Source organism: Sus scrofa, chromosome 11 (assembly GCF_054392235.1).
Source record: "Sus scrofa isolate SSC_HxYL_T2T_F1_AM1 chromosome 11, Sscrofa_HxYL_maternal_Yorkshire_Landrace_v2.0, whole genome shotgun sequence".
Lineage (NCBI taxonomy): Eukaryota > Metazoa > Chordata > Mammalia > Artiodactyla > Suidae > Sus > Sus scrofa.
This window is the reverse complement of record NC_139393.1, coordinates 19,111,218-19,137,670: the sequence shown is the minus strand read 5'-3', so window position 1 is coordinate 19,137,670 and position 26,453 is coordinate 19,111,218. Positions and strand designations below refer to the sequence as shown.

General features: G+C 42.5%; 2 protein-coding genes across 14 annotated transcripts in view; one reads left to right on the top strand and one right to left on the bottom strand.

Moving 5' to 3' along the window:
* FNDC3A (fibronectin type III domain containing 3A) overlaps positions 1-10,787 on the top strand; it is a 193,726-nt gene extending 182,939 nt beyond the window's left edge. For 11 of the 12 annotated variants that reach the window (XM_021065328.2, XM_084981597.1, XM_021065329.2 and 8 more), the window contains 3 exons: positions 1,336-1,502; positions 2,696-2,823; positions 8,255-10,787. In XM_021065328.2, the coding sequence (XP_020920987.1) occupies positions 1,336-1,502; positions 2,696-2,823; positions 8,255-8,569 (610 nt within the window). In that variant the 3' untranslated portion in view covers positions 8,570-10,787. The remainder of the gene's footprint in view (positions 1-1,335; positions 1,503-2,695; positions 2,824-8,254) is intronic. The other variant, XR_014819346.1, reaches the window with a different exon arrangement.
* The window catches only part of CAB39L (calcium binding protein 39 like), a 722,245-nt gene that overhangs the window by 442,796 nt on the left and 252,996 nt on the right, over positions 1-26,453 (bottom strand). The window lies entirely within an intron of this gene.

Sequence of the window (26,453 nt, the reverse complement as noted above, 5' to 3'; positions counted from 1 at the left end):
TGAACTGTGGTGTAGGTCGCAGACACGGCTCAGATCCCATGTGGCTGTGGCACAAGCCGGTAGCTGCAGCATTGATTCAACACCTATGTTTTTTTTTTCATTTATTCATTTATTGGTCATTTTAAATATGTCAGCCAGAAATATTTTTTTTTTTCTTTTGCCTTTTAAGGCTACACCTGCGACATATCGAAGTTCCCAGGCTAGGGGTCAAATCAGAGCTGCAGCTGGAGTCTACACCACAGCCACAGCCATGCCAGATGTGAGCTGAGTCTGCGGCCTACACCACAGCTCACTGCAACGCCAGGTCCCCAACCCACTGAGCGAGGCCAGAGATCAGACTCACATCCTCATGGATACTAGTTAAATTCCTTTCCACTGCGCCACAACAGGAGCTCTTTTCTTCCTTTTTAATATAACTATAGTTTTCAGACTATTAGGACTATATGAGTATGCATTCCTCAATTTCCAAAAGTTTTTCAAACAGCCAGTCACAGTATTAGAGAACATTCAGCTTTTGGATAATATATATGATGTTAAACTTTCCATCAAATAGTTCAAGTGGATAATTTATGGGCAATTATATATTATACTGTTATATAAATTTTTTTTTTTTTTGTCTTTTTGCTATTTCTTGGGCCACTCCCGTGGCATATGGAGGTTCCCAGGCTAGGGGTCCAATCGGAGCTATAGCCACCGGCCTCCGCCAGAGCCACAGCAACGTGGGATCCGAGCTGCGTCTGCAACCTACACCACAGCTCACGGCAACGCCGGATCCTTAACCCACTGAGCAAGGGCAGGGACCGAACCCGCAACCTCATGGTTCCTAGTCAGATTCGTTAACCACTGCGCCACGACGGGAACTCCCTGTTATATAAATCTTAAGAAAACTTCAAATAAATTAAAATTGTGCCTGGCAAAGGGAATTCTCTTTTTTATGTGATGAGTTGTATGCCTCTGACTCTAATTAGAAATAATTTATAATGAAAATTGTGATGTTCTGAGTACCTTATAAAATGTAAACATTAAAAGACAATAATCAGAAACAATGCTATTGTTTCTGAAAAGAAACAGTTGCTATGGTTGGATATAAAATTTAGCCTGATTATACATTTTCAGGAAACTATGACAAATTGGAAAATTTACTAATTATTGGATTTTCATCATCTGATGAAAAAACACAAATTTATTGAGTGACAAACCATTCCTGGCATTAAGTTCTAGGAGTAACTATTACTCGTAAATAATGTTATCTAAACTGTACTTTTTTAGTAGTTTTTTAACATTTTTCATAAGGTAGTCAAGGTTTATTTTTCATAAGAGCCATTTCCATTTTAGGTTTGTGTCCTTGTACAGAGGTCCATGTCATACATACAAAGTACAAAGACTTAATGAATCAACATCCTATAAATTCTGTATTCAAGCTTGTAATGAAGCAGGGGAAGGTCCTCTCTCCCAAGAATATATTTTCACTACTCCAAAATCTGTCCCCGCTGCCTTGAAAGGTAAGTTACACATTCTCAAGTTATTTTCTTTAATAATAAATTAATTTTAAAATACTTTCATAAAATACTTCTTGTATTATTAAAATGTATCACCCAATATGTGTCCAACATTTAAATTAAAAGAAGGAAATTATAAAGACAAGCCTACCTACTGGGAGTTTCATTAAAAGCTGTTTTATCTGACACATTGATAATCAGATAAGTGCTGTTTTTGTCACTGATCTTTTTAAGAATCTAACCTAAAAATACTAAATTGAATAGAAAGGCTGGTTTTCTAACAGATTTATTTGCCATTGCCATTTCCATTCTTGTTACTTAAAGAAAAAAAATCACATTTCTGGTTGTTTTGAGTTTCATTCATTTGGATTTCAGGAAGAGAGCTAGGTCATTTGTTTAGCAAAACATGAGTACTTAGTTAACTTGAATTTTTAAATCAAATTTACATACACATACACTTACTTGTACGTACATATATCTTAAAATTCATTTCAGTAGGGTTCTTATTTTAAAATGACCTTGGCAAGTATTGCATTTTTTTGCATTTAGCCAAACAAACTAAAATTCCTTACCCTCGGAGGACAAATCACAAAGACTTCTAATACAGTGTCCTGGATCATATACCTAAATGTATCATTTCTCAAGCAGATCCATCACTAGCAAGACTTTTCTTAAATAGTCTTTCTGATAATGTTGATGGATTTCATTAAGTTATTTTCCTCTTCTCTAACTCTGGTTTCCAGTCTCTTAGCCTTAAGAAGATTGCTGATGTTAACGCCTTTGTACCCCACTACTTAGTGAGGCAGTCATGTGTGGTCAGGCAGCTCAGGGTATTTTTAAATTCATTTTCTTAGATTTCTTCAGCTATAAATTTCATGTTCTAGTTATGCTCTTTGAACTATCATAAAAAGACTTTTTAGAACTATTATTGGCTTTCTAGCTTAGTGAAAAAGGGTGCTTATTTTGACTGATCTTTTAATCAGTCCGCCCATTGTAGCACTTATAGGTTAAATGGCCTGGAGATAGTAAGAATGAGGCATTGATCACTTCTCTGCAAATTTCAAAGACTCACTGATATTTATTTCAAGTTTACAATTGTGTTTTAAAGTCTGTTGATTTTGATTAAACAGTATCTGTATGATATGTCGAGTTAAAAATCAAGTAGAACAGATTTGATTTATATTTATTCTCTTCAGCCCCCAAAATAGAGAAAGTAAATGATCATACTTGTGAAATTACATGGGAGTGTTTACAGCCTATGAAAGGTGATCCAGTTATTTACAGTCTTCAAGTTATGGTGGGAAAAGATTCAGAATTCAAACAGGTATGTACCAAGACATAATTCTATAGATACATAGTTTTTTTTACCTTTTTCATTTTTAAAAAAAGTATTTTCAATGCAAAATTTGACTACCCTTATCTTCCTAATTCAGAAGCATTTGTTCAGTGCTTACTGTGTTCCAAAGATAAGTAACTACACAGTCAGTATATTGGGATTCAAAAATCTTTTGGGTGTGAACTGCACTTAAACAGAGTATTCATTCATTTGACAAGTATTTTTTTTTTTTTTTTTTTTTTTTTTTGTCTTTTGCCATTTGTTGGGCCGCTCCTGCGGCATATGGATGTTCCCAGGCTAGGGGTCTAATCGGAGCTGTTGACACCAGCCTACGCCAGAGCCACAGCAACGCGGGATCCGAGCCGCGTCTGCAACCTACACCACAGCTCACGGCAATGCCGAATCGTTAACCCACTGAGCGGGGGCAGGGACCGAACCCGCAACCTCCTGGTTCCTAGTCGGATTCGTTAACCACTGCGCCACGACGGGAACTCCAAACTTCTTTTTTTTTTTTTTTTGGTCTTTTTGTCTTTGTTGTTGTTGTTGCTATTTCTTGGGCCGCTCCCGCGGCATATGGAGGTTCCCAGGCTAGGGGTCGAATCGGAGCTGTAGCCACCGGCCTACGCCAGAGCCACAGCAACGCGGGATCCGAGCCGCGTCTGCAACCTACATCACAGCTCACGGCAACGCCGGATCGTTAACCCACTGAGCAAGGGCAGGGACCGAACCCGCAACCTCATGGTTCCTAGTCGGATTCGTTAACCACTGCGCCACAACAGGAACTCCTCATTTGACAAGTATTTATTGAGCTCTGTGCCAGGCACTCAGGATACAACACTGAACAGAAAGTCCTTGCCTCTGTGCAGCTTGCATTCTTTCAGAAAAAGAAATACTAAAAGCAAATAAACACATCACATGTTGATAGTGATAAGCACAATGGAGAAGAAACTGAATAAAAGGATTGGGAGTACTAGGGTGAGGGACAGCTGTTGCTCTTTCATACAGTGCAGCAGGTGACACTGGAACAAGACCCAGAGGAAGTGAATCTGGGGAGAAGTGTGTTCCAGAAAGAGAACAGGAGGTGCAAAGGCCCTGAGGCAAGAGCACACTTGTTAAATTTAATGGACAACAAAAAGGCCAGTATGGCTGGGGCAGTGTGAGCAAGGGGAGGAATTGTAGATGAAGCCAGGGAATTAATGAAAGAGGGTCTCTGAGTGGCAGGGATCGCATAGAGCATTATAGGCCATACTCTGAATTTTCACTCCATTTAAAGTGAGAAGTTGGAGTTCCCATCATGACGCAGTGGTTAATGAATCCGACTAGGAACCTTGAGGTTTCAGGTTCGATCCCTGGCCTTGCTCAGTGGGTTAAGAATCCAGCGTTGCTGTGAGCTATGGTGTAGGTGGCAGATGCGGCTCAGATCTGGTGTTGCTGTGGCTCTGGCATAGGCTGGCGTCTACAGCTCGGATTCGACCCCTAGCCTGGGAACCTCCATATGCCGAGGGAAGTGGCCCTAGAAAAGGCAAAAAGACAAAAATAAATAAAGTGAGAAGTCAGTAAGGATTTTAACCTGAATAGTCACACAATGAGCCACAAGGTCATTATAACTAGAGTGAGACTCGGACAGAAGCAGAGAGACCATTGGAGAGGCTTTTATAGTAGTAGTAGTCATAGTTATATTGCAGTGTTGTAAATATGACAACAGACAAAATTATTATGGAAGCCTAGAGCAAGTATCACCTTCCTAGCTGAGAAATGTCTAAGATAGGTTCCCCGTAGAGGGTGAATAGCTGTTGAAGTAGCAAACTGACAGTGTTCATTTTAGCTTTGATAAAGTTTTTAGGAATTCCCGTCATGGCTCAGCAGAAACAAATCTGACTAGCATCCTTGAGGACACAGGTTCGACGATCCCTGGCCTCACTCAGGGGGTTAAGGATCGGCATTGCTGTGAGTTGTGGTATAGGTTGCAGATGTGGCTCGGATCTGGCCTTGCTGTGGCTGTGGTGTAGGCCAGCAGCTCCAGCTCCAATTCAGCCCTGGCCTGGGAACATCCATATGCCACAGGTGCAGCCCTAAAAAAAGTTTTTAATGCCACTCAGGAGCCTTATTTCTCTATGCATTTCATCTCTTTCTCCCTTTTTGCTGTCACCCATCTTGATTTTGAGGGCTTTAAAACATGTTGTTTTCATTTTAGTATCTTGTATTTTCTTTTCCCACTAGAAAAATAATTCACCTATTTTATTTCACTCTTGTGCTGTTATAACTATTAATAATAGAATACTTTTTAATACAGGTATAATTTTTTTCTTTCAGTTTTGCTAAATATGGAAGTATAATTTCTTAATCAAAATTACAGAAAGCCCCAACGAGTCAGATTAAATTTGGCATGTGATTATTTTTCTTTATTAAGCCATCTGCACATTGACATAATAATTAGATTCGAATATAATTTACAGATAAGCAGGTTTCCTTCCAAGGAAGAAGCAAAATTAATATTAAAGAAAATGTAATTGTATTACATGTTTAAAGGAAATAGGGACCCCGGATTTAAATAGTATATGAATTTTAATAAACATACCAGTATGTGAAACAGCAGTGCTAATTCTAACTTAAAAACTAAATTAACTCTATTTATCATTCTTTTGATTGTAAGCATATTATAAAACTTAAAATACTGCTTCCCTTAGAACTTCATCTCATCTAGACCTCTTAAATGTTGATAAAATTTTAGCAGTTTATTAGCAAGTTACATCCCCAAAGTTTCAGTGGTCTTTTTTTTTTTTCTGTACTTAGCTGGCCCTGTGGCATATGGAGATCCTGGGCCAGGAATCAGATCTGAGCCACACTGTGGCAACACCACATCCTTGACCCACCATGCCAGCTGGGCATGGAACCTGCGTCCCAGCACTCCAGAGACGCCCTGGTCCCATTGTGCCCCAGCAGGCACTCCATGATGGTCATTTTTTTTTTTTAAGTTCAATCTCATTCATGGTATTTAATATTTTACTTGAAGTTTACTTGATATTCAACACACGTATATTAAATACTACATACAAAGATTTGAGAGGGGCTACATTATTAGTAAGTTATTCTGATTTCAAAAAAGTTTAAGGAGTTCCCGTTGTGGTGCAGTGGAAATGAATCTGACTAGTATCCATGAGGACGCAGGTTCGATCCCTGGCTCACTTGGTGGATCGGGGATCCAGAGTTGCTGGGAGCTGTGGTGTAGGTTGCAGATGCAGGTCAGATCCCATTTTGTTGTGGCTGTGGCATCGGACAGCAATTGTGGCTCCGATTCAACCCCTAGTCTGGGAACTTCCATGTGCCGTGGGTTCGGTCCTAAAAAGCAAAAAAAAAAAAAAAAAGAAATGACAAGTGTGTTGGAGAGAGGAGGGGGAAAAAAACAACCTACAATTAACATTGTACTTAATGGCAAAAGATTGAATGCCTTCTTCCTTAAGAGAAAAAAAAAAGTTGTTTATAAAATTTCTGCTCGCTTAAGTCTAATAATAATCGTGACATTTTATGTAACCAAATAAAATGTCATAATAAAGATGAAACCTACTTGATAAAAAGAAATGGATTTTTTTTTTCCATCTGTACTTTGGTGGTTGAGTTTTATAAGATATCCTATAAAGACCTCTTTAACCTATAGTGTTGCTGATTTGGGGAACTGGAAGCAAATTAACCTGGCAGCAACCAGTGCTTACGACCCTGGGGCAAACTTAGAAACATGGATTTCTTTACATTCTTCCCTTTATTTTCTCCTCCTTGATCAGTCAGTAGCTTTGACCAAGCCCTTGCTGCCTTCTTGCTGCTCTGTGCCCCACTCTATAGCACCTAACCAAGGCTCGGCTCTGTTCTCTAAAATTACACTCTTCCTCTGACTCTTGCCCCCTTCTCCCACATACATCATAATTCCCAGATGCATAGTCTAACTGACCTTATTGACTGTTTACTTGGGAAAATTCCTGTCAAAAGTCAAGTGTCTGCTGCCTTTTTAACTCTCCCAGAAGTATGTACATTTTTAAAAGCAAGTGTTTTAACTGAAACAGCATTTCATATGGTGTAACAAGGTGACGTGAAAGTATTGGGGGACAGTAGAACCACCTTCAAAGCAGATCAAGCCCATCTCGAAATCTGTGCCTAAGACAACTTTTGTGTCCGAGCTCATTAATGTTACAAGTAGCAAGAAAACTAATTCAAGCTGCCTTATAAACAATTAAGAATAAATCCTCGGAGTTCCCGTCGTGGCGCAGTGGTTAACGAATCCGACTAGGAACCATGAGCTTGCGGGTTCGGTCCCTGCCCTTGCTCAGTGGGTTAACGATCCGGCGTTGCCGTGAGCTGTGGTGTAGGTTGCAGACGCGGCTCGGATCCCGCGTTGCTGTGGCTCTGGCGTAGGCCGGTGGCTACAGCTCCGATTCAACCCCTAGCCTGGGAACCTCCATATGCCGCGGAAGCAGCCCAAGAAATAGCAACAACAACAACAACAACAAAAAAAAGACAAAAAGACAAAAAACAGTTGTTCCTTAGAGTACCCTGCAGACGTAGTGAACCTGAATGTCTGAGAGTGGGCCCACAACTCTGGTCGTTATCTTTTTAAGTTCTGCTTAAGCGCAATAAATGTGAGAACTGCTCCAAGAGCTCCAAGTTCACATACAACTCCCTCAGCAAAAAGAGAGGGGAAGAATGGTAAAAAACAAAAGTATGCGGTTATTTGTCTACATTTCATTTTTAAGGGTTTTTCTCTTCATGTATTGATCACTAGAAATATATTAATTATTTCATAAGTTAAGGATCACATTGTGTGATCATATGTGCTAAATTATATGACATCATATGCCTTGTCATTTGCCATAACGATTACAGTTGACCTTTGAACACCGCAAGGGTCAGGGGCCCTGACCCCCAGCGCAGTAGAAAAATTGCAAAGAACTTTTTTTTTTTTTTTGCCTTTTAGGGCTGCGGTTGCATCATATGGAAGTTCCCAGGCTAAGGGTTCCCTACACCACAGTCACAGCAACAAGGGATCCGAGCCACATCTGCCACCTACACCACAGCTCATGGCAACACCAGATCCTTAACCCACTGAGCAAGGCCAGGGATCAAACCCACATCCTCGTGGATACTAGTCGGGTTCCTAACCCATTGAGCCACAATGGGAATTCCTGCATTTCACTTTACACTCAGCGCCTCTTCTTTTAAAGTTTATAAAAATGGTTTATCATAGACACCTAGAGAGTTCCCCTTGTTCATTTATTTGAACAGATCTGTTTGAAGTTTTACAGAAACCAGTTATACAAAATCATATATAATGGGAAAGCTAGATTAGGTGCTGTTGCTCCTTTCATAGAATGATTTCATATAGCTTTTCTGCTCAGCCTTCATATGTGATTCTTTTTCTAATGTCTGTCAGATTTACAAAGGTCCTGACTCTGCATTCCGGTATTCAAGCCTTCAGCTGAACTGTGAATATCGTTTCCGTGTGTGTGCCATTCGCCAGTGCCAAGACCCTGTGGGGCATCAGGACCTTGTAGGTCCCTACAGCACGACAGTGCTCTTCATCTCTCAGAGGACTGAGCCACCAGCCAGCACCAGCAGAGACACTGTGGAAAGCACGAGGACCCGGCGAGCACTCAGTGACGAGCAGTGTGCAGCCGTCATCCTCGTGCTGTTTGCTTTCTTTTCCATTTTGATTGCCTTTATCATTCAGTACTTTGTAATCAAGTGAAAATACAACTTTATTTTTAATACTGTATTACATTTTATTTTGTCATGTACTAAAATTATTTCTGTATTGCTTTTACAAAAACAGTGACATTTAGCACTGGCATTGAGACTATAGTTCATCATTTTTGCCATTTTCAATGCTTATATTGTTAGGTAGAGGCTGGCACCTTATTAGAATGCAAGCCACAGAATTAGCAATTTTGGGGTTTTTGGTTGGGGCTCTCTTTTTTTCTTTTTCTTTTTTTTTCTTTTCGTTTTTTCTTTTTTTTTTTTTTTTCTTTTTTTTTTATGCCTTCTTGTGAAACTTTCTAAGAGGCAAGAATATATAATTGATATTTTGACCAGTCAGCATGAGTGTAACAATGACAACCTGACCTGTTTGTTTTAAAGATTATTACCTAGTGAAAAATTCAGAATGATTAAAATTTACACTAACATGCTATATAAAAATGTTAAAGTATGATGCTGTGAAAGCAATCTAGTGCTATATTTCTACCTCCTCATTTGTCTTAATTATTTGGTAAGCAGGATTATGATGAATAACTGGAGGGGCTTAGCAAACGAAAACTGGATGAAAGAATATGCATGGAAAAAAGAAGCTTCTTGTTTGATAAATGTGGAGTTCTTCATTACAAGTATAATTCATGAATTCACAGATAAGTCACTTAAAGAAAGCACAGACAGTTTACTTGGCCTAAAAACATTTTAATGTTTACTCAAAAAACACATGTTCAGGTCTTGAGAACATGGAAAAGTAAAGAGGGCTTTTAGATAGTTACTTTTTTAAAGTAATCATATCAATTCTGAATTTCAGATCTATTTAATTTGGTTTTGTGAGCCTTTGAACTCTATGTATGTGTATATGGGCATGCACATACATACACGGCTTTATATATACCAAGTGTAGAAATAGATACACACACTCTCTCTCATTCCTTCTATCTAGTATAGGCTAATTTTGAAGAACTCCTGTAAGTTTTGCTGCTTCTTCCATAACTACTGCCATCACCATCAGAATTCATAATCAAACCTAACCTTTTTGTTTGGGGCACCAAATCTGAAGACAAAATTAATTTGCACCAGTAAACTTCAAGCTGCTTTCTTTCTTGAAAAACTAATGTTTAATGTAATGTCTCTTTGGATACTGTTCCAGTTGTTGATTGCATGTGGTTAATGTTGCATTAGAGCACTTTGCAATTGCATAATTCATTAATGTTTTGTGAGCTTGCATTTGTGAGTTATTGGATGATCAGACTGAATTTTGTCGAGTATCACATTGTACATCTTGCATAGATGTCCATGACTGCCAGTAATAATACAGTTTGTAGTGAAACTATCTAAAATTCTTGTTCTATCACATCTGTTATCTGTAAAACACTTGTAACTAGCCTTTTTAATTTATTATTTGAATTTTAGGATAGTGAATCACTAATTTTTAGTTGCTGAGGCCTAGCATTTTAGTGATTACTAAGCACTTCTGTCAGTCTTTGAGAAAAGGACATGTTTTGTGCTTTGAAGATCTCTGAAGACTTTCTCTTATATTAGAATGGACATATATTGTAATTGTTTTACATCAGTTGATCTGTGCTGTAGAAAAACATTAACCTTTGTTCAAAAAAAGAAATGGATAAACTTGGCCTTCCCAAGTGTTAAGAATGATCTGTCACTATAAAATACTGTATGTTTACATTTTTATTTAAATTTAATCTCTTATGTATAGGCTGATAATTTCCCCCAAAACAACAGTGATTGAGATTGTTTTCTAGAAACTTCTTAAAAGCGCCACATTTGGCAGTACAAATGAGTTTGAGTGTAATAGCCCAGAGATTTCTATATAGTTGAATGTCTAAAATGGTAAAATGTGTCACTGTGGCAGTTACAGTGGCTTATGTTTTTCATAGTAAATCAAATGAACTCCTATTTTTGATAGTAAATGTCATTTAATAGTGTACTTGCCATTTGAGCCTCACTGCAAAATTAGTGCAGCAGAGAAAACAATTTTTAATGTAATCTTGATTTTACCTCATATACTGTACATTCCAAAAACTCTAAACTTTTTAAAGATTATAGATACACTACCAAACATATCACTTTAAAAATTGTATAAGGTTGAACTTCATACAGATGAAAAAATATATAATCTCATAAAAGTACATAAACTGTGTAGCAAAGTATCTTTAAAATCCATGGAAAATAAAAGTTGTATCATTCTTTTTTGAGATGTTTATTGTATTCATAAAGATTATTTGCTGCCTCTTTTGGGAAATGAAATGTTAACATCTCCCCTCTTGGAAGTGGCTTACCACAATTTTCCCAAAATATTTAAATCTTCAACATTAAGAGAGGATCCATATTCAAGAAGGTCAAGTTTCATCCTAGTGACCTTTGTGCAGTTCACCAATGTATAAAGGAAACAAGCTATCTAATGAATAAGGCTGGGTCTGAGAGAAACTTCCCACTGACCTCACCTGGCCTGCATTCTTCACCTAAGTACCCTCTTTCTCCCACCTACAGGGGCCCAGAACCTTCCTGTTACTGGCCCCGCGATCTGCCCCCAGGAGGTCTGCTCTCCGCCAGAAAGTTCAACATTCCCCCTTGCTTATCCCCTATCGGTTAAGACCTCATCCAGGGGTGCAGCGCTTCGTAAAATCCAAGTTGACCTCTAATTGCCACACGGGCAGGCACCACAATAAATCTTATAATGTTAGGCTGAGCAAGAGGAGATATTTCAGATGTAGAAGCATCACTCCATGGAAGCAGCTGAGTTGGAGGGCATCCCTGAGAAGAATATGATACTGATTTGCAGTGTTACAGGTCACCTCATTTTTTTCATTATAGATTGGAAATAGGAAATGTCACACATTGTGCTTGAGCACTGTGTGGCTTGGTTTCTAACACAAGTACCTTCTCACCATCCTGAACAGATGCTTTGCAGGAGGATCCCCTGAGTATGGTGGCTCACTTATAGGCAGACTGTAAAAGGAAATTGGGCCACAAAATCTAAAACCTGTCATCCTACAATTTAACCACCTACCATCAACACAGGTGATAATCATGCCTCATATTTAAAAGCTTTTAAAATACTCCATTTTCATATACAGCTTTAGGATTACCTATGTGCTCTTGAGAGTATACATTCATTCGTGCCTTACTTTCTTCCTAATACTCTTAAAGGGGAAGTTGACAGAAAAACTAAGATTTTAATAGTTGTGGTCTTCAAACCTTCAGTGCCCAAAGTGGTGCATTCAAATATTTAGATGCTATATAAGGACTGTTTCCCATTTTACATAATAACCAAGATGCTATGGGAAATTTGCCAAGAGAAAAGTTTCAAAACTGGATAGATTTTAAATCCACGTGGCTCATTCAAATCATAATAGCATCTGTTGACCAGTCAGTATGTTCTAGGTACTGTGCTCAGGGCTTTTCCTTTTTTATCTCATATAATCTTAGTTGCTCTATTAAGTATAAACTGAAGCAGAACAAGCTTCTGCCAAAGATCACATGGCTAGTAAAAGAAGGAGCTGAGATTTGAGTCTATGCGATTGGTCTAATGCCCCCACATTAACCACTATCCTCTCCTGTCTCCCGGACAAGTCCTGAATTCTAAGGAGGAAATCGAAGTGATAACTGACTTTAATATTGCATTTATGACAGCATTGTTTAAGTACTTCCTGAATGGCAGGCATTGTGCTAAACATTTCCCCACTTCCACAACATCCCATAGCCCCCTAAAGATTGAACAGAAAGAAGTCAGAGAATCTGGTAGAACCTTATCAGATATCAGACCAAACCTGAAGCTCTAGTTTCCTTCCTCTAAAATTTCATCCAATGATGGATTCCCTTTTTTTTTTTTTTGTCTTTTTGCCTTTTCTAGGGCCACTCCCGTGGCACATGGAGGTTCCCAGGCTAGGGGTCGAATCGGAGCTGTAGCCACCGGCCTACACCAGAGCCACAGCAATGCGGGATCCGAGCCGCGTCTGCAACCTACACCACAGCTCACGGCAACACCGGATCCTTAACCCACTGAGCAAGGGCAGGGACCGAACCCGCAACCTCATGGTTCCTAGTCAAATTCGTTAAACACTTGAGCCACAACGGGAACTCCAATGAGTTCCCATTTTGATTCCCTGCCCTAGGCATAACCCACTCCCTTAAATATATTCATTCACCTGCAAAAGAGACAAAGCTAACGGTGTTCAAAAAGCAAAATAGCTACGATGTAGATGAAGCTCATAAATATGCTAGGTGAAAGAATGCAGGCATAGCAGGTCAGGTATTGTGCTATTTTAGTCACAGGAAATACCTAGACTAGGTAAATCTCTAAAGACAGAAAAGATGAATGGTTGCCAGGAGCTGGAGGGAGGAGGAAATGGGGAGTCATTGCCTAATGTGTCTGGGGTTTTACTTGGGAAACGTTTGGGACCTTGATGGGTCCCTTTGATAGAGGTAGGTGGTGGCTGCACAACACTGAATGTACTAAAAGCCACTGAAATGCTCACTTTAAAATGGTTAATTTTTATGTGAATTTCACCTTTGTTTCTGAAAGGCACTACCTAAAGACCGATATACAGATAGCACAAGACTAGAGAATCCTAAACATCATGAAGTCAATAAAATAAATTGATCTAGTCATTAAGTCCATGTTTCTAAGGACACAGACCAACTTCTCCCTTCCTTTCCAAATTTCCTGGACCTCCCTGGGTGCCCCCACTCCTTTGAGTTCGTGGGTTGTGCCTGGTTTACAGCTGAATCTCATGGAAGCCCCTGGTAGACGTGTGGTGATGTGGCCTGCCCCAGCCTAAGCTGTCAGCCCTCTTTGACGCTATTTCTAGGACAACCCAATGGTCTTGGAGCAGAAATTATGTTTTATAATTTCACAGTTTACCAATGACAGCAGCTATGCAGTAAGAATGTTCATGTATGATAGCATAGGACATTTTTCCTCATAACCTATTCTAGCCTATATTCTGAGAAGCAACCTAAAAAAACACTTGAAGATTCGTGTATTAGGTTTCAAGTACTAATACGAATAGAATTAATTTATGATTCTCTGGATTTGATTCAGATGACTGAAACCAGCATCAAGTCCAGTATCCAGTCATGCTATGACAAACTTGGCGCCTATTCATTATAAATCCAGTTCAGGAGTTCCTGTCATGGCTCAGCGGTAACAAACCCAACTAATATCCATAGGATCCAGGTTCGATCCCTGGCCTCTCTCAGTGGGTTAAGGATCCAGCATTGCCGTGAGCTGTGGTGTAGGTCATAGATGCGGCTCAGATCCCGAGTTGCTGTGGCTGTGGCGTAGGCCAGCAGCTATGGCTCCGATTCAACCCCTAGCCTGGAAACCTCCATATGCCTTGGGTGCAGCCCTACAAAAAAGACCGAAAAAAAAAAAAAAAAAAGTCAATCCAGCTCAAAATGACTTCAGAGGGGTGAAGAGTGTAATACTGCAGAGGGTTCAGGGACCTACACATGTTTCCAGAAAGTACACAGTTTATGTCAATATGTCCAATTTAAAAAAAATACAGGGCACCAAATTTTGATACTACAAATCCATTGTAAGTAAATAAGTATAATACTGCCATTTATTTGGGAAAAATAGAAAGTCCCTGAAAAACAAAAATGAGAGAAAACTTAGCTGCACTAATTTATAAAGCCTCAATAACATAATGCTAGCACAAAAAAATTAAAAGAACAGAAGAGAAAGCTTGTAATCCCAAGTACATAGAGGAATTCAGTACTTGATGAAGCAGGCACCTCAAGTCAGTGGAGTAAAAATAGTGCAATTAACGATATTGGTACAACTGGATAACCACCTAGAAATTAAAGTTGGATCCATATCTCACACACCTTACACCAGGATGAATTGCAAACGAATCAAACATTTACATGTGAACAATGAAACTAAATAAACTAGAAGATGTGGAGAAGTTTCTTCCTAATACTGGCATGGTGATGGCCATTCTAATCATGGCTCAAAATACAGAAGCCACAAAAGGGTAGATGGATCATTTTAATGCCATAAAAAAAATAAATAAAACAAAACCAAAAGTCTAGGAGTTTCTGGCTCAGTGGTTAAGGAACCCGACTAGCATCCATGAGGACACAGGTTTGATCCCTGGCCTTGCTCAGTGGGTTACGGATCTGGAGTTGCCATGAGCTGTGGTGCAGGTCACAGACGCAGCTCAAATCCCACATTGCTGTGGCTGTGGTGTAGGCTGGTGGCTACAGCTTCAGTTGGACCCCTAGCCTAGGAACCTCTATATACCACCAGTCCGGTCCTAAAAAGACAAAAAACTTCCACATAACAGTAAAAAAAAAAAAAAAAAAGTTAAAGCAAATAGCAAACCAGGAAAAAAAAAATTTGCATTCAGGAGTTCCCATCGTGGCGCAGTGGTTAATGAATCCGACTAGGAACCATGAGGTTGCAGGTTCGGTCCCTGCCCTTGCTCAGTGGGTTAACGATCCGGTGTTGCCGTGAGCTGTGGTGTAGGTTGCAGACGCGGCTCGGATCCAGCGTTGCTGTGGCTCTGGTGTAGGCCAGCGGCTATAGCTCCGATTAGACCCCTAGCCTGGGAACCTCCACATGCCATGGGAGCAGCTCAAGAAATGACAAAAAGACAAAAAAAAAAAAAAAAATTGCATTCACATCTCAGAAGAGACACAATCTAATCTCTCTAATACAGAGAAACATCTGAAATATGGAGATGAAATGACTAATAACCCAATATAAAAACAGGCAAAAGATACAGGCAGTTCACAGAAAATAAAACACAAACAGGCAGTTCATAGAAAATGAAATACAAAGAATTAGAACCTATGATAAGATGTTCAATCTCACACAGAAGAGATGCAAAACAAAACAGAAAAACCGTTTTTCATTCTCACTGGCAAAAATGCAAACCTTTGATTACACTCTATAGACTGTACACTGTAGAAAAACAAGACACATTACTGGTGGAGCTTAAACTGTGCTGTCCTGATGAAGGAAAATTACACATTGCTTATACTCAGGTGAGGCAAATCCAGTGATAAACATTTATCTACAGATCTAATCACCACCCACTGTGACATGTTGGGCAACACTATTCACTGCAGACCTATTTGTAACAGCAAAAGAATGGCAATTACCTAAATGAGCAATGGCGGGAAACTAGGTGAACAAACCGTATACCCAAGGCAGTGGAATACTATGCAGCTGTAGCAAAAAGATTAGAGTAGCCTTCTTTCTACTTGCTCATTTGGAAAGAACAGGAGAGATGAGTAAGTTAAAAAACAAAGTGGAGAAGAATGCAGGCACTCTGGTCAGATGCCCTGGTATTCAAATTGCCTGGGACTAGGCCCGATGGGTGGGTGAATGAGTTTTCGGATGATACCCGGCCCAGCTGTCTCCCAGCCTTTGGGTGTTTGTAGCTGAGTTCTCAGACATCACGGAGCCAAAAGGCGCCATCCCTCAATACCTGATCAGCGCAAGTGGATAAAATGGTTGTTTCAAGCCACGAAGTAGTCAGAAATGCTGTTATGCAGTGCTAGTTACTGGAACACATAATTCAAATTCTAAAATACATAGTCCTTGACCAAATCCTGGTTCTCCTCCAGGGCACTCCCCACCCACCCCACCCCCATCACACCAGGCAGGAAGTGGCCGAGAGACGACTTCCGGCCGATGAAACGTGAGCAGAAAAGGCGGCCGGGGAGTCCTTCGTGGGCTGTTTTCCTGACTGAACCGTAGGTAGTTAATGTGGATCATTGAACACTGGGCATCAGTTCACAAGTGTGAGAAGAAAAACAAGCAGGGGGCACTGAGGTGACAGAGAACCAATAACCACAGTGAGAAGCTGCCACTTTGGGGGTTGGGAGCAAAGGGACAACGTTAAGGGTTTCAGGCCGAAACGGCTGGAAGAGCCCTGAACACTGGGGCTGAGACCCCCTGAGAAGGGGCTGCTTCCTGGCTGCTGCTGGTGGGGTGTCGTTTGTGCCTCAAGGAGCTGGAGGCTGAAGCCAACATCGCTGAACAGAGACGGCAGACAGAAGGAGCACGTGCTTCCCCTCGGCCTCCACCCTCCACCCTCCAGCAGCCCCACTGACAAGCCTGACGATGGGCAAAAAGCAGTTTGCAGAATCCGAGAAGGGGTTCGAACCTGCGTCCCCAAGATGCCACAGATTCTGCTGCACCACAGCGGGAACTCCCAACCATGTTTCCTTGATCCTCCATGCTCATGCCTCTGTCTGGAAGGAAAAAGGTATGCTGACCTCAAAAAATTCCTCAATTAAATACGGTAAAGAGATTATGGGGATAAAATACTACCAGACAGTCAAGAGACTCAACAAAATACTGTTGGCGTCAACCCTGAAGACTAGATTTTAACCAAAAGCTGGAAAGAGGGGTCACCGGATGATCAATTAGAACCGAGATGGAAAGGTCCTTCCAAGGTGATCTTAGCCACTCCCACTGCAATAAAATAGACAGGCATCCCCTTTTGATCCGTATCTCAAGGGTTAAGCCACGTAACTCTATGAAACAAAATGAACCTGACGACTCTTATGAACCTGCTGACGATCTCAAACTTCTGTTCAAGACACAGCCTTAGACAAGACGTGCAGACTACCTCTGGGGCACCAATATGGATGGGGGTGCTTCTCCTGCTCCTTGCTCAGATCCCTCACCTGGATGCCGATCCAAGACAACTGCTGGACAAGCACCAGAAGAGAACGCATGACCACCTTAAGAAGAGGTTAAGTGTTGGCAAGAATTCCCATATCAAAATTCTACTACAGTGCATGTTGATCATCTGGTTCCACAATGTTCCTCTGGCAACAGCTGAGGCAAGTTCCAGTGCTTTCCTAACTGGGGCCAGATCTTACACAGATTCTACCAGTACTTCTACTTGTTGGCTATGGGGTCAGCGTCCCCTCTCCAGCACTTCTGGATTACCATGGCGGGTTTCCCCCTTCCAGGGGGCCGACTGGCTGGCATTAAGGGATTTGGTTATAAAAGAGAGGAGGGCAAGCATGACTTTAAAGGGGAGGTCCATTACTATGTGGACACCCCCCCCACCCCCCCCCGCCAATTGGCCTATAGCCTCTACCTCACAAAATCCTGGGCAGTCTTTGAAACTCTTATATAATAAAACAGTCTCTCAGGCTCATCAGACAGCACATCCCACAGTCAAGCATAAGAACTCCAGACTGTGGGCAGGGAATATGGTTCAAGTCTGCGATGGATTCATTTGGCTCACTCCAGGATCGTAGCCTAAAAGACACAACTCCCTTATGCTGGGAACAGAAGACCCATTCCTGGATGCCCTAGGAAAATGGGGCTAGAGACTTGGGGTGGTTATCTAGGAACACTTGTCACTGTCTTATGGTCCCCACAGCTAACTCACTGGATTGGGATGGACTGGAAAAGGAGACGAGGAATATACTGGAGAGCCCCTAATGGTACCCAGTGGAAATGGGGCACAAATCTCTGGCCACGCCTTCCACCAGGATGGCTGGGCCGATGTACTCTAGGCAGCAGGTGCCGCCTGCCTTCTTGGAACCATGCCCCCTCCCCACCAACCTTCCTATGATAAGAACTAGATGGACTCAGTCCACCTTTCATTGGCATCATCACCTGTTAAATGTTTTTATACCAGGGTTAGGTCTTGAACATGTGGTTCACATTGAGGCTTTGACCAAATTTACGCAGGATGCCCTGAATGACAATAATCACGCCACATTCCTCCTCGACAGTGAAGCAACTCTAACGAAGGAGGCTGTCTTACAAACAGAATGGCCTCAGACATGACCACAGCCTCACAGCGGGAAACCTGTGCCACCACTAAGACAGGATGTTGTGCTTTTATTCCAGGTGAATCTGCTAAGGTACCCCAATTACTGAGTCACAGGCACAAAGAGAGGCCCAAGTGACTCTCTTCCAGATGTAGGAACTATTTTGGGAAAACGGCTTGGGTCCCCAGGATCATGGCTGTCACCCCTCTTAATGATCACCCCTTTTGATGATCATTGTTCCATTTCTCTTGGCCCGTGTTTTTTAGACTCATTTTACACTGTTTAACCTCTGTGACGGCTGGGCAAGTGACATTAACAAGAACGACACTGGCTGTCTCAGCAGGAAGTAGTTAATGAAGGTCACTGTCCTGTACCCAGCAACCCCCCCCCCACCCAAGCATAAAGGGGTAAAACCCCTTGAAGGAAGAATGACAGGGATAGAGCAGAATCGTGACACAGGTAGTTTTAGAAAGCCCACTAGGGGACCATGGATAGAGAGGGAACTCTGTAAGCTAATGATCACTCAAGAAAGTTTTCAGAACATGTGAAATGAAGCAGCCTTAACGATAAAGGCATCAATAGAAACACAGGATATGCCCCAGGCCATTAAAGGAACAATGAGGCCACTCATCCTGCCTGTTGAGTGCAGCAAGATAATGATCTTTAGATCCTAAGACAGGAATACAAGGGAAAGAATTTAAGGGTGCCCTTGGGCCCCCCACTTTCAAAGCAACATCTACTGACTGAGAAGGGGTCATTCCAAATGCATCACCTAATTTTTACAACTTTCTCCCAATATCTGAGGCACTTTGCCCCCCAGAAAAGTTCCAAATGACCATTCTGATATTTCGGGGGCCTTGGGATCAGCATTAGTATGACGTCTATAGACCTGATAAATCCTTTCCAAAAATTCAGAGGGTCTTTTTTTTTTTTTTTTCCTGAATTTCTTGAATTCTGTTCAAACTTGCTTTGGTTCCCTTTTCAAAGCCCTGCCAAGATGCACTAGTGATGAGTGCTCCAGTAAGGGCCTTCGTCCCTCACTGGGATCCCAGTCTTATTCAGCTGTGGGTGCTGCCAGGGGGGCTTCGGGTGTAGAGCGCCCTCCCTACAAAGGGGGTTGCCATCTTCCCAACTGAACAAGTCTGAGAAACCCAGCCGGCTGGTCATTTGCATTTAGCCCCTATATGCCCCTATATGCAAGGACAGCAGTAGACACTGCCCTGCCCTGAAGTGGGTGCCCTGTCAGGTCTTAGATGGTGAAACTGGACCAAGTCCCTGTGTCCCAGAAAGTAACACAGGGTTTTCTACCCGATCCCTAGAAGAAGGGGAAAACCTGAGCCCCAGTGTCAGGAATTGGGGCTGGAAAGGATCAGAAGGTGGTGGGAAGAGGTGGATACATTGACATAAGGACGGAGGAGCTGGGACAGCCCAGCTCAGCCGGAGGAGTTAGGGTTTGACGCAATGTATCTTCACATTCATTCCCTTCCGTCTTACTTTCCCTGCTAACAGCACAAACACTTGCACGTCAAGGATTTATGGGTCATTCCTCCCTGCTTCTGCCCCACATGAATGACTTCAGTCGCTCAAAGGCCACTCTCAAATCACGAGCGGTAACTGATCATCTCTAACCATTAAAAGGAGGCCTTTTTGCTTTGGCATCAATGAACCGGGATGACAATGTAATTGAAAAGACACTTGGTTACTGCTGTGACAAACAATTTAAGACAATCACCAAAATAATGACAGATACTGTTTACCAGGATAAACCAGAATTTTAGGAGTTGCAGGTCACTTCTGGAGTGTGTATTAGTAATGTTTACTCATGTGATACAATCTAAGTTCTTTTTTTTTTTTTTTGGTCTTTTTAGGGTCACGGCTGCCCTAAAATAGTGGAAGTTCCTGGGCTAGAGGTCCAACTGGAGCTACAGGTGCTGGCCTACACCGCAGCCACAGCAATGCCAGATCCAAGCCGCGTCTGCGACCTACCCCACAGCTCACAGCAACGCTGGATCCTTAACCCACTGAGCGAGGCCAGGGTTCGAACCTGTATCCTCATGGTTCCTAGTCGGATTCGTTTCTGCTGCGCCTTGACAGGAACTCCCAAATCTAAGAAGTTTTATCACCTCTTATTTGATAGTGTTTCCCATGTAGTTAACATACCAAATAAACCTAGTGAGCTTACTATCCCTTTAAGAGAGAAAATAAATAATTTGACGTATTCCAGGGACCCTTTGGAAAACCTCAAAGTTAGCCAGAGGGCAAATGAACTTCGTTTAGACTTTGATTTTTAGGAAACTTGTCAAAAATAGCAACAAGTTTTACCAGCGATACTAAAACAGCTCCATGGCCAATGCAGGTGACCCCAAGATACAATGACCAAAGCAGTTCACTGTTTTAAGAACACTTTGTCCTCTTTGAGAACCGAGTGCCCATTTTGTACCATTTTACCTTTAAAATGCATTTTCTTAATTGAGTTCAATCTGATCTTCGCCAATCCCGACCAGGCACGAAACTCTTTTCAGTACCCCACCTCCACAAACCTTCATGATTTTGTTTCTGTATTAATCTTCCCCCCCCCTTTCTTTTCCATTCTCAAAGAACCAGTTCCAGGACAAAAACCACCTTTTCCCCTTTAAGGAAACGCATTTCCATTCCTCATAGCGTCTTTGCTGAAAACCCACATCCCACATCTTTGCATACGCATATGTCCCGTATCATTCCTTAATCCCTTATAAATGTTCTCAATTGTTAATCTCTTCTGAAAAACCAAGAAGCAAATAAACTCTTTTGTCACACCAGCATATCCTCTCTTAAGCGGGCAAACGTAGGTAAACTTAGATTTGTTCAGCAATTAATGTTCTAATATTTTATCCTATTTGAAATGACCCAGGTAGCCAATGAATTCTCATTTAACTTAGTCTCTCCAGATGTTCGTAATTTGAAACGAAACTATTTTAGACAGACATTCTCAAAACATAACTATTCCTTATAGCCTTTACCTAAAATTCCTATCTCATTTTAAAAGTTTTGTCATGTTGTTCATTTTTTTTTTTTTTTTTTGGCTGACAAATTTTGTAACAGGAATAATAAGGTCTTATTTGATTTCTAGTCAAGCTAGGTACAATAAAAGTATTTTACTTAATGTCGACGGCTCTAAAGACATGTTTGTATCAATCAAATCAACAAGCCTCAGCTAGCTTGAATACCAGATATTATTAATTCGATACTGAATATTTCTTAGATCATGTGAACTCGAAATTCATTCTAGTCAGTTTCTTTTATATTTGCATATTCACATAAGCACTTAATTTCCTTTAAGCCAATTAAATAGCGCTCTTTTACAAATTAATTCTGGCAATGCCACACGAGATCTACCACACACACACACACACAGCACACACACACACACACAGGGAGCTCATGATTCCCATTCCAACGTTTCAGCCATGAATCAAGGACAAGCAATGAAAAACCCTTCATCTACAAAACAGGTTGGATTCAAATGGGGTTTCTGGCAGATTTGGACAAATCAAGGTCTCATCTGTAACCTAAGCCACAGCGTTGGCAATGCCAGATCTTTAACCTGCTACCGGCAGTGGTTTAGATACTTCTATTTCTCCTCATAGCTTCTGGTGATTTTAGGAACTGAGTGAGACCTTTCTCTTCCTCCTGGGAATGTCCCAGTTTGGGTTGGTTCGTTTGTTTGTTTTTCTGTTCCTATCCTCCAGTAGACATCAGTAAAATTTTAAACATCACAAAGCCGATTTGTCTATAAATGAAGAAACAGTACCAAGCAAAATGAACTGAAAAGCCCAAAGGACAAACAGAAGCGCCTCAATAAACCTTCGAGTTTGGTCTCGGGGTTTTACATGTACCCGTGGCACACAGAAGACCAGAAATGACCTTAATTAACAGCAAGCAGAGCAATACCTGGGGCACAAGGTCCCAGGACAGCCCTGCCCAAAGCCCCTGTGGAGATTCCACCGGGTCCTGGGGCTGCCCATTGTCACAGTCGTGCTCCTCTCTCGGGTTCACAGCTGTGATCACAGCACTCATGCAAACTGCGCCTCCGAGGACTTTCTTTAGGGACGGTTGAAACATTGTTTTTATTTTTTTTATTTTTAGGGCCCCACCCCGGCATATGGAGGTTCCCAGGCTAGGGGGCGAATTGGAGCTGTAGCTGCCGGCCTACACCACAGCCACAGCCATGCCAGATCCTTAACCCACTGAGCAAGGCCAGGTATTGAACCTGCGTCCTCATGGATGCTAGTCAGATTCGTTTCTGCTGAGTCACAACAGGAACTCCCACATAGTCCATTTTAAAAGACAATTTCAGGACAAAGGAAACCAACTGCACACAAAAATGCTAGCCTCCCAAGAAGCAAATGAACCAGTTCACAAATCCAGTAAAATCCAATCATTCTTTTCTCTATCCAACAGGGTAACTCCACTCAAATCCAAAAAAAAAAAAAAGCCTTATTCCAGAGAGAAAGCTCCAAAAGCAAAAGAAATAGTTTCCAGCTTTACACACTGGACTGACTTACCCACCTGCACAGATCCCCATCTGCTCCCAAATGTCAATTCCTTGCTCTAACTGCCAAGCACTGGGGCAGCCGATGCCACTCTGGGGCATTTTGAAGGGAAGATCCTCAGGCCAAGTGGTTGTGCTCCCCAAGAGACAGGCCAACAAACCAAGAGATGACTTGCTGGGGCACGAACAGTGACTTTATTCAGAAAGCCAGCAAACTGAGAAGACGGTGGACTCCTGTCCCAAAGAACCATCTTGCCTGAGTTAGAAGTCAGGCTTCTATCCTAGAAGGGGAGGGGGCCGTCAAACATTTCCTGGTTCCGGTCAGCCCCCAGAGAGGATGGGTTCATTCCTTCCTCCTTGGAGTCATTCCCAGGTGGGCCTGGTCAGGATGCTTCCTGAGAGCTAACAAAGGTGTTTTAGCTTAAGTCCCATTACCTGGGAGGCAGGGTTCCCAGAGATGGGCCATTACAATTCATTTAAGCTTATCAGCAAATCCCTTTAGTCATTAACGTTTAATAGCATAGGAAGGTTCTTCCCTATCACACTTATGCCACAGAACCGCCTCTCTTGTCCGTGCTGACCATACGCTCCACCTGCAGACCTGGTTGGGTTACTCTGCCCCTCCCCCCCGCACCTGTGTAGGTGTGAGAGGCTGTAGCCTGAGGCCGCTCCCTAGGGATGTAAAGGCTCAATGATGCCTCAACCCTACACATCAGTGGTGTCAGGAGGTAACAAGGGCTCCAGGAGCTGCAGCTGAGGGGCTTGGGAAACTTGACCTGAAAAGGGTGACATTTTTGGATGCTCTTGAAGGGCTGGGTTGCATTCTTGACAGAAAGAGATGGAAGGAGAGCCAACAGCACGGGTGAAAGCATAGGGGCCAGAAAGCATAAGATTTGGCCAAAGAACTAGATGGGAGCTAGTTTGGACCCAAGGCTAGCCCCTTTCGTTGTTATCACTGAGTAATAAGAACAAATAGTCATAGAGGGCTCACGATAAGCCAGGCACCAGGCTAAGGATTTCATGTTTTATCATTGAAACGATCCAGTGAAGGGAGTCCTGGTCTTAGCATGCCTGCTTCCAGATGAGGAGTAGGAGGCTCAGAGACATTAAGTAACCGCCCGAGTTCACACACTGAGTGGTACTCCCTGCCCCCGGGAGGACTTCAGCATCGACACACCTTTGTGCCCCTGTTTTTGGCTGTGCCCACGGCACATGGAAATCCCCAGGCTAGGAATCGAATCTGAGCTACATCTGCCACCTACCCCACAGCTGTGGCAACGTGGTCTTTAACTCACTGCACTGGGCCAGGAATTGAACCTGCAAAGCCACAGGGACAAGCTGATCAGTAACACACTGCGCCGCAGCGGGAACTCGAGCATCTACAGTCTTGATCACTCTGTTCAGGGTTCCTGGAGGAAATTCCCACACTGGCCCCTGCACGGAAAATGGAGGGACTCCCCGAGGACAAACACCCTTCTATCCCTACTTGTTCCCCAGAAATGGACTGAGAATGCTCATATCTCTAGTTTTTGGCATTTCCTTTTTTTTTTTTTTTCTTTTTTTTTTCTTTTTGTCTTTTCAGGGCCACACCCAAGGCATATGGAGGTTCACAGGCTAGGGGTCGAATCGGAGCTACAGCTGCTGGCCTACACCACAGCCACAGCAGTGCCAGATCTGAGCCGCATCTGCAACCTACACCACAGCTCACGGATCCGCCACCCACTGAGCGAGGCCAGGGATCGAACCTCGTGGATGCTCTAGTCAGATTCATTTCCACTGAGCCACAACAGGAACCCCCAGGTTGAGATTTCTGAGCAGACAGATGTGTGGCTTACACCCCCCCATCTCCCTAACTTTGAGCGGGTGCCACACTTCAAGCAGTGGTGGCTTAGTTCTCTAAACCTAGATGTGGTGGCATTGAGACAGCTAAGTGTCCCTGTGCCTGATGGCTGCAGAAGAGGCCACAGAGCCTGTCTGTGGCAGAGAGGCTGTGGAAGGAAGCCTAAACTGGGCCCAGGTGAGCTGCTGGATCGTGGCAGGAGGGTGGTCATTCTTGACCACGGGCTGTCGACGAGGGCCCAGAAGAGGGTACTAGAATCTCCAGGAGGGTTTTTGCAGGTCCTCTACCCTCTTCCCAGCACCCCTCACAGGGACCTGCTCCCTCTCCACCAGCTTTCATGGCCATGGTGAGCCTGTCTCTAGGAGAAACAGGGGCCAACAGAAAATCACTAAAGTGACAAGCACAGACTAGTAGGCCCCCAAAGTCTTGCCTGAATTTGCCCTGCCATGTCCCTGCTGTGCAAAGGGAAACCTAGGAAAGCCTGAGGCCCCAGGTCCACACAGCCATCGGGCCCTGGAGGTGAGGTTTGGCAAAAGCTGGCCCAGGTTTTCTCTGCCAGAGGGTCCCCCGCCAGGGCCAGCTTTGCCGTCGGTACATTGGATTAAATAAGATGCTATTTCTGGCACCTGGAGTCTAGAGGCGCCAGCAGATCCAGCCAAGGAAGGAGGGGCTGGGCGCGAAGCCCACGCAACCACCGTGCAAGTGAGGAGGGCTGGGGGGAGCACGCGAGGGGGCCACCACTACTCAGCCTGGATTCCACGGCCTGTGGGCAGTGTGGCAGAGCTGCCAGACCTTCCCCTTTTGCAAAACAAGCTGGAAATCTGGACTTCACACAATATTTCCCAACTTTATAAAGTTGGCTCAAAGTGCAATTGCTGTGCAAGCTCACTTTTCACCTGTGCCTCCTGTCCTGCTCTTCCGTGGAAAAAAGAACGTAAAATCAATGGGGTTTTTGCAAGTTTCAACAGGTACATTGCAAGTCATGAATGTATCCTAATGCCCTTTAAAACCTTCGGTATCTTTTCGAATTATATTGTCTCTGGATACATGCCCAGGAGTAGGGTTGAAGACTCACCTGGTCGTTCTAGTTTTAGCTTTTTGAGAAAACTCCAAACGCTTCTCTATAGTGGCTGCACAAATTTACATTCCCACCAACAGTGTAGGTGGGTTCCTTTTTCTTCCCATCCTATTCCTGGGCATATATCTGGAGAAAACCATAACTTGAAAAGATACACGCGTTCCAGTGTTTTCTGCAGCACTATTTACAATAGCCAAGACTTGGAAGCAACCTAAATGTCCATCCACAGATGAATGGATAAAGAAGGTGTGGTTTATATACACAATGGAATGTTACTCAGCCATAAAGAAGAATGAAATAATGCCATTTGCAGAAACACGGATGGACCTACAGATTATCACACTAAATGAAGTGAGCTAGACAAAGATAAATGTCATGATATTTTTATATGTTAAATCTAAAAAAAAGATGCAAATGAATGTATATACAAAACACAAGTAGACCCACAGACATAGAAAACAAACTTACGGTTACCAAAGGGGAAAAGCTTGGGATTAATGAGGAGTTTGGGATTAATATAAACACGCTAATATAGATAAAAATAGGTAACCAATAAGGACCTAGTGCATAGCACAGGGTACTATACTCAGTATTTTGTAATAACCTATAAAGGAAAAGAATCTGAAAAAGAATATATATGTGTGTATATATATAAT